The sequence below is a fragment of the Mandrillus leucophaeus genome, unplaced genomic scaffold, assembly GCF_000951045.1.
Source record: "Mandrillus leucophaeus isolate KB7577 unplaced genomic scaffold, Mleu.le_1.0 Scaffold582, whole genome shotgun sequence".
Lineage (NCBI taxonomy): Eukaryota > Metazoa > Chordata > Mammalia > Primates > Cercopithecidae > Mandrillus > Mandrillus leucophaeus.
In genome coordinates this window covers 736,676-753,091 of record NW_012106275.1, presented here as the reverse complement: position 1 = coordinate 753,091, position 16,416 = coordinate 736,676, and the positions used below count along the sequence as shown (strand labels likewise).

At 38.3% G+C, this 16,416-nt stretch overlaps 1 protein-coding gene across 1 annotated transcript; it reads right to left on the bottom strand.

Moving 5' to 3' along the window:
* Positions 1-5,630: 5,630 nt before the first annotated feature.
* On the bottom strand, positions 5,631-11,671 carry SLC5A3 (solute carrier family 5 (sodium/myo-inositol cotransporter), member 3). Its single transcript, XM_011999128.1, has one exon. The coding sequence runs from the start codon at positions 8,789-8,791 to the stop codon at positions 6,635-6,637; it is 2,157 nt and encodes a 718-aa protein (XP_011854518.1). The 5' UTR covers positions 8,792-11,671; the 3' UTR covers positions 5,631-6,634.
* Positions 11,672-16,416: the final 4,745 nt, after the last annotated feature.

The following is a 16,416-nucleotide window of genomic DNA, read 5'->3' as shown; positions in this document are numbered from 1 at the left end:
AAAGACAAGTAGTATTTGCCCTGTTAAAAGTATGACTTTCTGCATGTTTGGGGGGGCACTGTTGATAAGAGGTAATATTTCTTAAAAGATTTAAGTTTTTTTTTTTACAAAAAACCCCAATGACACTACAGCTTAAAGCAGAAATGTGTCACCTGTTTCACCCACCAAAAACCTAGATATCCATCCTGTGTCTCCAGTTTCAGGTTGCAGTAAAAAGTCCTCAAACCCCATTTTAGCTAGTAACCCCCAAATATAATTTTGGCATTCTTGACATTTATATTCTCTCCCTCTATCAATGTGGTACAAACTTATTGAGATCATTCCTTTGGATCCCTTACAATTAGGACCAGTTTAGATACTGCATTGTCTTGGGCTTATCAATACTGTAGTCCTCATAGCAACTCTGAGACAAATACCTGGTGGCCTTTATGACTGGCACTTACGGGACACAGAGAATACTATTAGTCTTGTGCTTTCTATGTGTGGATACACTAATGTGTGAACACGATTTTGTGCTTTCTATGGACTTTAGCTTTCTATCATGGAATATAAACTGTTGTCACGTACCTGTTCTCAGATATACCTATCAACCTACAATGGAAAAACAACAAAATTAAGATCACAGAACATAAGTAACTTTAAATTTTTAATTATGGATATAAAAGAAACAACATTTAGGCTGCAACACAAATACAGAACTACTTGGTTTCAATGAAACTAAATAAAGGCTGCAAGTAAAGTATGTAAATATAATGCATGTGTGTGTGTTTTTTTTTTTTACTTCCTTCACTAGTTATGACAAAATTTAAAAGGAATAACAAATACAAATTTTCTGTTAAGAACGGAAAGGTGCAAACAAGCAGAGTCAATACTGGTAACCAGAAGGCACTAATCCAAACACGTAAATTTCATAAGCTGGTTATATTATGGAATACTACATATACTGGCCTTTGCCAGTTTGGGATTTCTACAATAGCAATAAGCCTCGTTTCTATTTCCAATTATAACAACAAAAAGATGAGTTACTAGTGAACATTCCACTTACAAAAGTCTAAGCTACGTTGATAAATTGAAAACTTATCTAGACTACTCTGTCCAAGAGCAATAAAAAGTAAACACTTTTATCCTTTTATCCAGCAGCACTAGGAAACAGGGTGAATTTACTAAGATAAATTAGGTTGGGGATAGCTACTGCCAACTTGTGCTGTTGTCAAATTCACTGTAATAAGTATTCCTCTTATTAATAGAGCTCTGAATGTAAACAACCTAGAAGTGAGGGGGAGAGCTTCAGTATCATGGGCAACAATTATGTTACAGTGCTTTTCGGTGGTACGGAGCAAAACCACTGTTCCTACACTACGAAGAATCTGAGACCACTGTGTTTTGTCTTGATTTGCTTGCTCTTCAGCTGCTTACTTTATTCTAGCATCCTTTCTCTTCAAGCAGGCTGTGAACCCAGGTAACCAAATTTAAGAGTCATTATATAAAGTAAGGTTATTGGTTTAAGTCAACAGCCTCAGACTATGTATGGTACTGCCCAAAAAGTAAAGTGTACAAGATTAGCAATCATACAGATACACCAAACAGTTTTTGTTTATTTCTGAATGAAAGACTGTATGCCAATGGTTAGGGTTGTTGGTTACCAGATAAATTAGGTGCTTACCCCAAAACAAAAAAACTAATCCCTCTTTTTATAAAGAAGTTTAGATGGAAACAGAAACACAAATTACATCAATTCTCACAACATTCCTTTAAAGGTGAATCAGTAATTTAAAGCCTTATTCCCAGCATCGGAGAGAGAGAAGTTTAAATAAAAACATTATAAGTAGCTGAACAGCTAAAGTATTCCAACAGAGGACAGTCTGACAAAAACATTCCATTTTAAGTGACCTTGAGAGAAGAAAAAGATTTGCAGTCCTAAGTTAACCAAGTCTAGCAATCGAAAGATTACTTTTTCACAGTCCAGCCCCATACCTTCCAGTACAAAAGGGTTCCTCTGTATGCCAACTAATCCCAAATTTTTACTTTTACTGAAAAAAAAAAACTTTTTTTGGCATCAAAACAAACTCCATTGTTTCTCTGCACTCTGACACCATCATTTCAAAGGGGCTCACATAAATGATCACTACTGCTCTATCCCTAATTTTTGAAAAAGGAATTCTGAGAATAAAATAGTGCTTTTATTATTAGCCAGCACAAAGTGTGAGAAAATCATTCTCGAGAATTAACATTTTAAGCTAACAGAAATGCAGTATACCTAAAGCATAATTATATTTAATGAATCATTATTTGGATCTAAAAGTCCTCAATCCTGGGGCAAAATGGCACTTTCACACATCATGCGAATATGCCTTAAAGTGAACTAAGCTGACAAATCAAAATTTGAATTTGCTAAGTGCTGAAAAGACTAGGTGTAGAACTGACACAGTAATGTGAAGGAAGACAAAGAGAAAGACCAGTCTCTCTGAATGGTAAGTGGGCATATACACATATAGAAATATATCCCATTTGTAAAGAAGTCTGCTCAGGCTATTATCAACAATGAAATGCCTTCAACAACCTAGCACCTGGCTAATGCAAAATCTTACAAATATTGAAGCCTCAAAGCATTTTTCTACTAAATTATCTCTACTGTATTAACAAACTTTGTACTTTATAATGCTCAGACATCAAATCAGGGTTTAACAAGCTGAATCTTATTTATTAGTGCCCTAATTTATATGGGGAGGAGTTTAAAGTAGCTGAGAATCAAGGTGCTTCAAGCTCTAGAATCCAACGAAAATGATTCTACATATGCAGATTTTAAACTAATATTTGTTGTCTTTTACCAACGGGCTAATGTCTGTGTCACCCAGGTACTTATCTCACTTAATCATTTTTCTGATTTCTTAGGAAAATTTTGTCCTGACAAGTCTCTGTGGTCACATAATTTAACAGGAATGGTGTTGTGTACATCTCTCTACTCAAACCTAGGAAATAGTGAGGTGTCACCACCAGCGACCCATGTGATCCCCTTCCAGTCATCATGCCTCTGATGAAAATGAGCCAGGGGAATCAACATAAGGTAACCCTGTAAGCTTTAACACTGCCAAGCAGGAACAGGGAAGACCTAACCTTTGAGTAGCAAATAACTGAGTAGCCAGTAAGCCACTTTACTTGGTGATAAAGAATGAAAATAACCCATAGGCTACACCAAATGATATTCAAAGTCAGAGGGGAAGATCCATATGCCCACTATAGAGAAATAAGCCATGGACTGCGAATACAGACACACTCAATTGGCCCTCACAAGACTGAACCCCTTGCTTAGCCTCAGGTTACAGAAGTGCATAACAACTCCCTCGACTCAGTTCTTAAAATGTGAAGTTTCAGAGTGATAGGTCCCAGCTAATTTCTTGAGGTACCATCCCTAAAAGCTACGGCTACATGACCCTGGCCAGCCTCTTTGTGCCAAAGACAATAGATCCTTTGAGCCAAGTGAAAAGGAAGCCCTAGGAGATAAGATCTATTGAATTTAGGCCAAAGGACACAGCACCACTGCTATTGCTTGATGCTTCTCTTATCTGAAGACAAAGCATAATTACCCCCGGGAAAGAATAGCTGGTGAAGCAGAAAGTGGCTCAAGTGTTTACTCTCTGGGGGTGGCAGAACAGAATATTCTTAAAGATTACCAGGGAAATTAGAGGTCCCACAAAATACGCAATAATCATCCTGCATACCAATGTAATACGCCCTTCTCATCAGATCTTGGGACGAAAATTTCCTGAGAAGACAAAAGTCTAAGAATTGGGGATACCATTAACACCTGGTAAGACATTTATTTTTCTCTACCTTCCAAGACCAGTGTCCTCACCTCATTTTGACTTTTAGCTATTCTAGTCAATATCAACCTTCAATTCTGAACCTTAGCTTGAGCTAATATAAAAATATACACATGTTAATGTCTAAAGACCAATGTCATCATTTAGGATCCATTTAATCAGTGTAAAGTATGAACACTTTGCTAGCTTAAGACAGTCCACGTATCATTCCAGGAACAATCATTCTAATGAAATATAGACTGGAGACTGGTCCCTGAATGAAGTTGCAATCAGCAATTCACAAACTTACTCGAGCACATTATCTATTACTGGGAAGCAATAAGAAAGACAAGCTTCAGGAACTTTAGTCTAAATAAAGTGATGTTTATACTGGCAAGAATAAACAACTCTAATGAATATGCTAATAGTCATTCCTTATTTACAGACTTTAGTACTCTAAACTTGACCTACTGCTATATACACACAGACACAAGATGATGTACCTTATGTATCTTACTAAGAGCAGAAAGAAGGTAGAGGGACCCTAATTCTCCAAACTATTAGGACTCAATGTTAAATAAAGGGAGGAAAAAAAAAAATCACAAACACCTCCTATTCATTTACGCTGGATATGGAAGAGACAGAAAGGCTGCCCAGCCAATATGTCAATTATCACCAAATTAAAAAGCAGTGTTGTTCAAAGAAAATTTTAGTTCTTACAACTTAATGTTAATTTGAAAAATCCAGGATCTTATTACTTTCCCAAACACCGTAAGGTTGTCCCAAAGGAAGAACAGTTCCTTTGAGAAAATAGGACAAAACATTGACAAACCATTTGTCCAGACACATCTAAACAAACCATAAGACCAGATTTGGAAACCTGGTTTCTGTTCTTCCCAAATAAGACTTCATAACCTTGAACATGTCGCAGCCTCAACCTCCAAACAAGAAAAGGATGATCTCTATTTGGCCCCCAAATTATAAACCTCAAGAATAAAACTGACAAAAAAATTCTACAAGGCACTCTAGCAGTCTAAGCTCTTCAGATATACATGCTATTCATACATAAATTATTTTTTCATTTACAGACTCAGTCCATCAGAAAGCCTCCTGATCATGGGAAGACACTATGCTACCTGATGATCTCTAAAATTAACTTTGGACTAATCAAGTCCATCATAATGAAACTAGTTTATAGACTACAAAAAAATTAAAAACAAGACTGAGTTCAAAATCTACAAAAGTATTTATGAAAGTAATTTCCCTAAATACAAGTCTAGTAAAATCATGCAATCTAAAAAGTATCAGAGATTAAAGAAAGTCAAAGAAAGTACATACATAATTTGCTTCCTTCATCTTTCATGGAGGACAAAGGACAGTGTTGAGCACACAAAGACACAGAAGTACATAATCTGCAGAGCTTTTCTCTAACATCTTTTGTACCCTGTACCCACCCACTAGCTGCAAGTGGGTGCCAAGCCATGTCAAGTTAGAGTCCTATAATTACACAGTCCTGTAATACCCTCCACAAGACACACTACTAACCCCAAAAGTTCTTGTTTGGCACCTCTCAAACATGCTATCCATCCTACAGAAAGACTATATTGACAACCTAACAACAGCAAAGTACGCACTGAGTTTTCTGTTACTGATGGCCAGCTTGCATTGAAATATCCTCATGCTCTAAGTCACTATAACAAAAACACAGAGGTTGTGTACAGATGGCAAGTCTTTTGAGGAAAAGAAAAATCAGGGAAAAACTCGGCAAGGATGCAATAAGATATGAGAATTAAATTTTCCCTCTAAAAATTCAACCTTGATATATCATGATCTAATCAAGTAGAGCAATCCAGCACACAAAGGCAGCGTCAATTTTTCTTTAGGTTTCCGGACATATCTTCCAACTAGATCCACTTAGGAAGGCATTTGGCTAATAATTTTTCCAAATAACAAGAACAAAGCTAGAAAATTAGCAGAATATATGAGTAATCATCTGATTAGCGTAAGTTAATTAAACACTGCTTAGGGGCTGGTCCTTAATATGATCAATAAATATGGGGATCATCAGCAACATTTACTTCATTTTCTCCCCCATAATCAATTAACAATACAATCATGACATGTAACTTTACAGGCAGACTTGTTGGTCATTTCAGTATGGTTCACTTAAACTTGAAAGTAGAAAGAAAAAAAAAGGAACTGGAACAAAGTTTTTCCCTAACATTCCATACTGGTGGTACAAAAATACCTACAGGAAAACATTCTTTCTTTTGGCAATCAGAATCCGTAGGCTCATGCTAACAAAATGAACCTGGCAAACAAACTTGTCCTGAAACAAGTATCACACAAGCACATTCAATTTTCAGTACATAACTAATAGTACAATGTCTAAGAAATAAGTTTTTCTTAATGGTAGGAGGGCTTACAGAGACAGAAAAAAAATTTAGAAATGAGCAAATCTTCTACTTCAGGGTAAGAAGGTCTGCCAAGACTTGGCAGTGCAGACAGTATACCTTAATTCATGGTAACGTAACATATATTCTGCTCTAAGTGCTCTGTGAGAATAATTGGTCTCTCCTTACTTTGGTATGCAAAATTTAAAACCACATTTGCACAATTCAGTCTGTTAGGTTTTGCTTCACTTAAGTTGAAGATTTACTTTCATCCATCTCCGGGAAAATAAAGTCTTGTAAATAGATGATTTTCTGCTAAGTAAAATTTGGCTAAAACCTACAGCGTAAACAATGCCTGAGAGATGCAACAGTTACATAACTTTTTTTCCCCAAAGACCAGTCAGTATTGTCTTAAGTTAGTGTCTCACCATATCCTTAAGTTCATAAGGAGAAATAAACAAACATGAAAATTCCAAGCGAACACACAGCAAAAAGTCCAATATTTAGTATTATTTTAACTTGCCGAGTCTCTTCTAGCATCTGTAAACAAACAGCCTCCTCCTCCATCAGGTCTCTGAGACTCCTCTTGCTGAGGCTCTTACTTTTAAAGCCACAAAACCAGTCTATGAACTTCCAGTACCGACTTCCATCCTCCGTTTCTTTTTTTCTCTCTTTCTCACCCATGAGAGCTGCTTGCCCATTGGAGTAAGCGTCAACTGGTGTTTCTGCCTCTGAATGACCTAAAGATGCCACTGGGTTGCCCTCCTCTCTGCAGGTTACCAACAGATTAACATCTTCAGGCTGAAGGCCCTTAATGCTGTCTTCAGATTTCCCATTGGGAATGATGTGGTTGATAGTCTCATTATTCTCACTGCATCTCAGAATGCTCTTTTCTTGCATTTTGTATGGTTCCTCTTTCGGGGAGCAGCTCTCCTTCACCACCAGGTTCTTCTTAGACCAAAAGGTGGTGGTACGAATCTGTTCCTTTGTGGGAGGTGGCGTGAGAAGGCTCACAATTACAGTAATGAGTCCCGTGACCCAAAACAATCCTGTGGCCACATACATATAATGGATGTCTTTGATGAAGCCTGGCCTGTTATCAGGTTGGTCACATTCTGGGGCACGGTAGGCAAAGGCCAGTATCAAACGGACTGCTCCAAGAACAAAGCCAGCCATTCCACCATAGAAAGCCCCTTGTTCATTGCAGCGCTTCCAGAAAATTGCCAGCAGGAACAAGGCTGCCACTGGGGGTGTCAGGTAATCTGCTACCTCCTGAATATAAAGGTACATCTGGCCTCCTTGCATCTCCACGATGATTGGCACCCATGCTATGCTGATCACCACCATAAATGCCACAAATATCCTCCCCACAATCATTAACTCCCGGGAGCTCGCGCTCTTGCGGATAAGTTTGTACACATCAAGGGTGAATATGGTACTGGCACTGTTAAAGATAGAGTCCAAGTCACTCATCAGAGCTGCAATCATCACTGCCATCATTAAGCCCCGAAGGCCCACAGGGACCAGCTTCATCACCAGGCGTGGGTAAGCAATATTGGAGCAACCAGCTCTGCTTCCACACACTAGCATGCAGTGCTCTGGGTTGATGCAAGCTATGTCATCAGTAAACAGTATCCTGGAAATCATTCCTGGGACAACTATGATAAACATTGGCAGGAGCTTTAAGAAGCCAGCCATCAGAGTAGAGCCTTTGGCATGAGCAATGTTTTTGGCTGCAAGGACCCTCTGCACGATGACTTGGTCAGCACACCAGTACCATACTGAGGCTGGGGTCTGCCCAAGAATGAATCCAGGCCAAGGAACATCTTCATCTGTTGGATTCCGCAGCATTTTCAGGGCTTCTTTCTTAGGGTAGACATTACAAGAATTTGTGTTGGAAAGGTTGTATGTCAATAAGATGGAAGTGACATCGGGTGAGGCCAACATGTACCTTCTCTTAACTTCCTCAAACCCTCCAATCTCCATTATGCTAATAATCATAAGTGTAAGTGCCCCAATGATCATGAGCAGAGCCTGTAGAGTGTCTGTGTAGATCACTGCAACAAGGCCTCCGGTGACAGTCAGCAAAGCAGTCATGCCAATAAGCAGGATGACAGACACATAAAGATTCCAACCCAAAGACTCCTGGATAAAAAGGGCACCCGAATACAGATCCACTGAGAGCTTGGTGAAAATATAGAGAATCAGAGACAAGGCTGCAAAATAGACCTGAATCCTATGGCCACCAAATCGCTTGGACAAGTATTCAGGCATGGTATATACCCCTGACCGGATGTAAATTGGGATGAAAACCCATCCCAGAAGTTGTAAAAGCAGTAAGGCATTGAATTCCCATGCGCCCACTGCAAATCCACTTGCAGCTCCAGATCCTGCCAGCCCAATGAAGTGCTCACTCCCAATATTGCTCACAAACAGAGAGGCACCAATTGCTACCCAGGTCATAGAGCGCCCCGCCAAGAAGTATCCACTCACGGTGCTTCTATTAGATTTCCACATGGCAAAAAAACCAATGCACATGACCAGGATAAAATACAGGGCCACTATGGCAATGTCTGCTGTGTCCAGTACAGCTCTCATTCTGGTAACTTGTGAATAATAGCGTCCAATGACAGAAGTGTCCAACTTTATTTATTTTTAGTAACCCCAGCCAAGTCTGTAAACCATACGTGAACTGGACTACACAGAGCAACACAGCAGGTCAAAGTCTTTGTCCTTTGGTTTGCTGTCTTGATGGTGGTGGTTGTGATAAACTTTGAAGAAGACAGTTTAAATTTTCCGCTTCTTAATTGGGATTGAGAACTTAGCTCGTACTCTTAATCCACTCTCCACAAGACCATCAGCATTTACTCAGGTGCTGGAGGAGAAATTCTGAGTTGCAGCTAAGTCTAGTGAAGCCTACTGTACCAACCCTGCAAGGCAGCAAAGACAAAAGACAAAGATTGAATTAGAGGAGGGTCTCACCACGTGATGAGGAAACTTTCAGTCTAGCAAACATGGCGCAACAAGACATTCTTTATAAAAAGAAAAAAATTTTAAATACACTTCAGTTCCACAGGAAAGAGCAATCTATATGATCACAGCTGATACTTATGTCAGTGAGAATATTAATCATTTTGAACTAAGGACAAAAATTAATCAACTTCATAACTAAGTGGCCTAACTTCAGCAGCTAACTGCCTACCACAGCATTGCCCTCTCTTGTCTTACTGTGGTAGTCTCAGATTGGAACAGGTACTAAGATCTTAAAGCACCCTAAAGGGAAGAAAACACTAATTAATAATAAGGGCACAAAAATGAAATCTTAAAATACTATGAATCCTAAGAGAGTATGGGGCTAACTTTATGGCCAGTTAGGGTCCTGGATGGAACCTGGTGGTGTTTACTAGATGTTATCATCTACCCTCAGAAAATTTAAATATAGAAAACCAAGTACTGCCCAGTCTCTGGAAATGTATTGTTACAAAGCTTCTTAAACTCCAGTAAATGGATATAGTAGTCATACAGTAACCTAGAACTTGTGAGACGTCCCCTGCCCTAATGGGAAACAAGATATTCCACACAAAACTAGAAACATCCAACTTACAAAACAACTCAAAAATTGTATTATTTCTGCTAGTTAGAAGACGCTGCAAGAAAACAAAAAGAAAACTTTAAAAGAGGTAATTTCCTTCTCTTCCTTTTCATCAGGCAATATTTCCAAAAGAACCTCTGAGAGGATAATAGCACTGACTAAAGGTGATTTTATTGAGTATTTTTTCCTTTTAATGCTTTTTGTTGAAGGGTATAGGGAAGCAGAGAAAAGAGGGAAGAGGAGAAAAGTTTTCTGAAGACTAAAAAATGATTTATTATTATCTCCGCCAAACCTCAACAAAACAGACATTTGTAGACCATTAGATAAATCTTCAGTAGGACCATCAGGAATTTCTCAGTTCTGGATTAAGATAATCACTCTGCAAAACAGACATTTAAATTTACCTAAAATTAAACGTATTAATTTGATGTCTTTTCTCCTGAAAAAGAGACAAATACTGAATTTTCAAAGTTAATTGTAATTGTAGCTGACAGATCAATACGAAAAAACATTTTTATTCAACCTAATGCCTTCCACACATTAACTTCTAAGTGATTTCTCCTTTTGCAGTAAAGCAACCTCAGAGCAAAATGTTTTTCCATGCTTTTTCTGATGAATCTAGGCATTTTCCTTTTAAGTCCTATAAATGATACTAAAGCTCCCTGTTCTCAAAACTGTTCACAGCAGACCACAGTATTAGAAACTTTACAACACACTTCTCACTGACAAAAGGAGCTAAACATAATGCCTAGAGACCACTGCCCTACAAAATTAGGTTCTTAGATCTAATGCAGAAAAAGCTGCCTGGATAGAAATGTCTCAATCCCATCTGCATGCCTTTTTAAAGCATTAAGCACTACAATAATTATGCTATGAAAAGTGATTTAAATGCTTTCTAAGTGTCAATGGCTGGCATAAATAAGATTGCCAGAGAAAAGCAAAAAAAAAAAAATCTTGAAAGTTGAGATTTGTATCACTTCACACCTGCCAAATCCTGAAGATGATCGTATTTCCATGACCACCTTCCCCACCCCCAAAAGTTTTCAAGTTTTTAAACAAATGCTTTGACATTATGTAGGAGGAATCATGTAAATTTTAAATAAAATCTAATCAGATGACTAGCAAACATTATTTAAAAGGGTACCTTTAAATGTTTCTGCGTAAGGGAAGCTTGTCAATTACAATGAAAACTGCTGTGTCAATTACAAGGAAAACTGCTGTTGGCAGTTATGAAACCCTGCCTCCAGGGCTCTCTGCTACCCAATAGCCATCCACCTCATCCTCAGGCCACTTGTTTCAATTTTCAGAAGGCTACCTGGCTAATCAGGTATCACTCTTCCCAATGGCAGTAGCAACCATGCTTTCCAAAGAAGGGAAAGAAAAACATTGGGTATTTGTGGTTTTAACTGGGGGGGAAATAGGGTGGGTTATGCGTCATAGTAGCTGCTGCAGCTTATTTGTTCAGAGAACAAAGTGCTCAAAAAGAAAACAAGCACTTCCTCAATCACTGGGAAGCACTGTTACTATCAGTAACATTGTTTTTCACTGTCAAATCTGATTTATGCAAGGTAGATATAGAAGCTACATTCTGCTGTCTGATGAATGCTCAAACTGCATGAAGTTCTCATGCTAGCCCTAACTCCTAACTTCTCTAGTAAAGTTGCTCTGCCCACAGGAGAGGTAGCAGAGAATAGCCTAACACTAGCTCAAGGCTGAATTCTCAACTCTCGGCCTAGGCTTCCTCAGATCCTTCAAAGCCACTGCAGACAGTTCCCTTCTTACTGGATACCATACCAGTCTGTGGGTAGGTTTCTAGATTTTTCCAACTTAAAATACATGCAGAGACCAGCACCTGGTAAAGACTGGAAAAGGAAAAACAAAACCAAAAACAGGTCAATTTAGTTTGTAGGAATATATAAAATACTATAATGCAATACAGCTATATTTTACACTCTAGTCATAGTCACAGCCTTGAATTTCAGTCTTTCAAGAGATAAACTGTACATTCCTTAAAAATGGTTCTGAATATACAGTATGTTTTATATATATATATATGTTTTTCTTCCTTTTAAAGAAAAAATACAATGAGCACTGTCCAGGGTTCCCTTATTTTTACAAGAATATACATGGAAGAATCTTCAGCTAACATGAGGCTTTTTAATTTGTATTTTTATATTTATATATGCCTATTGTCACAGTTCACCATTCAGGCAAACCTCTCAAGTAAAAATTATAAGACAATAAAATAGGTACAGTTATGAAAAGCTTGTAAGTGGGTTCCTTGGTAGTCCATTTTTTTTCTTAAAAAGCTTCTGTAATGGGACTATACTTGTAGAATGCAAAAAGAAACAGTCCCCTAGTGGTGATGAGCAGATTGAGCCAAACATTGAACACACAGGTGCTTTGAAACAGAGCAGATTCCCCTTCTTCCCAAAAGAGAAGGCAGCCTTCTCAGAAAGTAGTATTTTATTGTTTTGCAAAGAATTAGAATGCAGTTTTAGTTCTATTCCATGTATCTGGATAAATTAAATTGCAACTGAAGAATTAATCCAAATAGAGAAGTGTAAATGTAAATATTTGCTGCATTTGACCAAATAGACCAAATAGAGACAAAAAGGTAAGACCAAATTTAAATAACCACTTCTTCAGGTGATATAACCACATTGACCAAAATGTAATTAGTTATCATGACCAGATCTCTCCTGTACTATCTGGGTGACCATATCATTTATTTTCCAAACCAGAAAATTATTCTGGAACTATCTGTAAACTGCAGGATATATGGGCACACTATCAAAAAAATAATAAATAATAAAAACTAATAAAATTTAAAATCACCTGCCATAAAAACCAAAAAAGGAACAAGAAAAATTATCTCCTATACTCAGTCAGGGCTTCAAGTCATAATAAGTTCAATGACACAGGCAGGCCTGCAAAGAGTAGAATGCAATAATCTTAAATGTGACCAAACAACCACCTCTTTAGCTTTGGAGTCAATTTACAAACCACACACTCAAGGTACAATCTGAGACGCCTAGCCCAGCACTCTGTCAATGGTAAGCGTGGTAAGTCCTGCTCATCCTCTGATCCAAACGAAAAATATTCACTTAGCTAATAATTTAGGGTTATAGAACACACAGACACCTCTGAAAACCTAATTACCTGAATTACAATCACTTTTGTGTAACCTACCAAAAACAAAAAACATGGGCATACCCAAGCTTGTTTTCTCCCCACCCCAACAGACAAGACAGATTTCATGATTCTGTAAGAAGGGAGGTGGGTGTAGGTACCACATCTATGTAGGTGGCATGGTACAGAAGAAAACAGCACAGCTTTTAAGGGGTGGGATCCATGCTCCGTCACTTCCTAACTGTAGGATCTCAGGCAACAACTTCATGCCTATGAGCCTCAACTGTCTAGCTTTTAAAATGAAACCAACTTGCTCCTTATGATTTATAAGGAATAAGTAACACAGAAAGCTAGTATTGCCCAGTGCAATGGGGAGGGTGGCTCAGTAAATGTCAGTTTACTCCCTACAACCTGAATATACTAGAAGTAATATTAGTTCCTTTCAAATTAAACTGTCAACTATGTGCAAGGCATATTAGAATCTTCCCAAGTTATTTATATATAGAAGAACTAGATAAAATAACGCATTAAAGACGCAGCTCTAACATTTTAGACTCCCAACTGTCTCATCAACTATTAGCTCCTACTTAAATCACTTCAAGTAAAACACAAAAAGAAAAAATTTATATAAAATTCTTAAGACTTTTCATACAAGCTTTCACTTTTGTCACCTTGACTCAAGGTCTAGGAGAGCAAATTCCAGCTGTGGAATAGACTACCAATGCTTGGTGCAAAGTGTATGTGTACTCACACAGGACTGTCCTCAACCCTTGCTTACTTTAAAAATGTGGAGCTAGGGTATTGTAGCGGTTCATCAGTAACACAGAGCAAAACAGGTTTTCCTAATACAACTGGCCTGAACTCCAGCCAGTTTTAAATTGTAAGTGGAGCTAAAGACAACACTACAGATTAAGTATCTATAATCCAAAAATCAAAAATCTGAAATGCTCCTCCCAAATCCAAAACTTTTTGAGCACTGACAAGATGCTCAAAGGAAACGCTCACTGGAGCATTTGGGGTTTGGGATGTTCAGATTTGGGATGCTCAGCCACCAAGTAATATGCAATATCCCACAATCCAAACACTTCTGGTCCCAAGCATTTAAGATAAGGGATATTCAACCTGTACCGTAATGCTTTAACCGTACCTAAAATATAAAGAATTGCCCTTAAATCTTTTTGACAAAACATTTCTATTAAACTTGCACCCTCAAGTTTTTAAAAGTTAATAATTATACAAAGCTCTGACTGGACTCAAATGGTACTAAAGCTGTATTCTGATGCATGAAGTTGAGGCAGAGTAGAGAGGGACTGCGGCCCTCCTCCCAACCCTCTACCACCAAAACAGCTCTACTTTTATCAGTTTCTCCCGGGACAGGAGTGGGGAGAATGGATAATTTCCCAAGTAAACCATTTCCTCAAATAAAATCTTATTCACCTAGAAAAGTTCATAAACCACCAGATTTACTTCATCCATACACACTCCGCCCAAGATATATTCATTTTAACCCGATTCTACCAACAAGTTTGGCTCATCATGAATTTTTTTAAAGAAATCTCAGAGAAATAAGACCTTATGGATATGACAGTCAATGAGGGAAGAACAACTACGAAACTACTACTGGTTTTAACTTTTATGTGAAAGATACTAGATCACATATAGGAGCCAACTCCCAACAACCCATTTTCTTAAAGATAAATGAAAACATGAAATAACAGGCCAGGCATGGTGACTCGCGCCTGTAATCCCAGCACTTTGGGAGGCCAAGGTGGATTCGTGAATCACTTGAGGCCAGGAGTTCGAGACCTGCCTGGCCAACATGGCAAAACCCCATCTCTACAAAAAACACAAAAATCAGCCAGGTGTGGTAGCACGTGCCTGTAATCCCAGCTACTCAGGAGGCTGTGGCGAGAGGATCGCTTGAACCCAGAGAGGCGGAGGTTGCAGTGAGCCGAGATCACGCCTCTGTGCTCCAGCCTGGGCGACAGAGCGAATCTGTCTCAAAAAGAAAAGAAAATATGAAATAACAGAGCAGTAATGCCTATTACTATGTAATCTCGACCAAAACATTTGTGTAACTCAATGAGAATTCAAGAAGCTCAACACTATCTGCTTGTAAAAGACTGTTTATCAAAGATAAGTGAACTATAAATAATGGAAATTAAAAAAAAAAAAACTTACACTAACTTAAGTCCTAACACCATCTAGGTACTATGTCTAGTTTTATGTGCATTGTTTTAATCCTTTTAACAATCATGAGATAAGTACAATTATTATGACCATTTTACAGATGAGAAAACTGAAGCCATGAGGTAGTATATCTCACTCCAGGCCACAGTTGTTTGTGTTAAAGCCAGGATGTGCACTCCCATCTGTATGTCTAAATAGCTTTTGCCCTTAATCACTATGCAATACTACCTTCAATGAAAAGGACATTACTGACAGGAAGAAACATTAACGATATTGATAAAAGATCATGCATGTTTAAAAAGTTGTGCTTGAAAATACCCAAGATGGGTATATAACAACTGTTAACAAAGTAAGACTGCAAACAGCACGTAAGATAAAAACCAGTTGAAATCTTTGTGTGATCATATGAATGGATGTGTATGGAGAAAACAAAGAGATTAAAAACAAAAAGAAGTCCCAGGCATAGGCTTCATATACAGCAAAGCCCGGATGAGTCAGCTGTAAGACCAGACCCATCTATGTTCTCATCATCCAAGTTCAAGGCTTTTTGCCTTCATTCTTTTTATCAGTGTTAGTCATTCCACCAGAGGGGGAAAAATAGTAAGTCTTAAGGCATATTCTATACTTGACCCAGTCATCACAGGTCATAGGATTCTATCTTAGCCAATCTTTATCTATCAACTCCCAAAACTTTAAAACATTAAGCCGAAAGAATTAGCTGTACAATCTACAGATGCGAGGGTTCTCACAGTAAAATCTATGGACAACTGCTCTTAATGGATGAAGTGTTGTAGCTGCCTGTTGTTCAGGGTTATGAATAATTTGCTTTTGCCCAAAAAAACCTGTTCTACTCTCAATCCTCCCCATATCAGAATAGCAACTTCATCCTCACTACTGCTGAGTCCAAAAATTTTAGTCATCCTTGACTGCTCACTTTCTCCCTCAACCCACATGCAATCAATCCATCGGCAAAGCCTGTTGGCTCTACTTAAGATACATCCAGAATCAAAGACAACTACTAGCACCTTGGTTCAAATCACCAATCCATCTCACCCAGATCACTGTCCTGGCCTCTTGTCTCCATGCTTCTGCCCTTGGCCCACTACAAGGCACAAGCACAGCAAGCAGTCAACCCTTTCATCACAATGGACCAAACTAGCCTCTGGGACTGGCTATTTCCTATGCAGGCAACACTTTGTAACCCCAGATTTCCACAAGACTTGTCTCCTCTTCTTTTACGTCTTTGCACAAACTAACTTCCCTGACCATCTTAATGCCTCCTCTCCAACTTTGTATTTATCCACAGTAC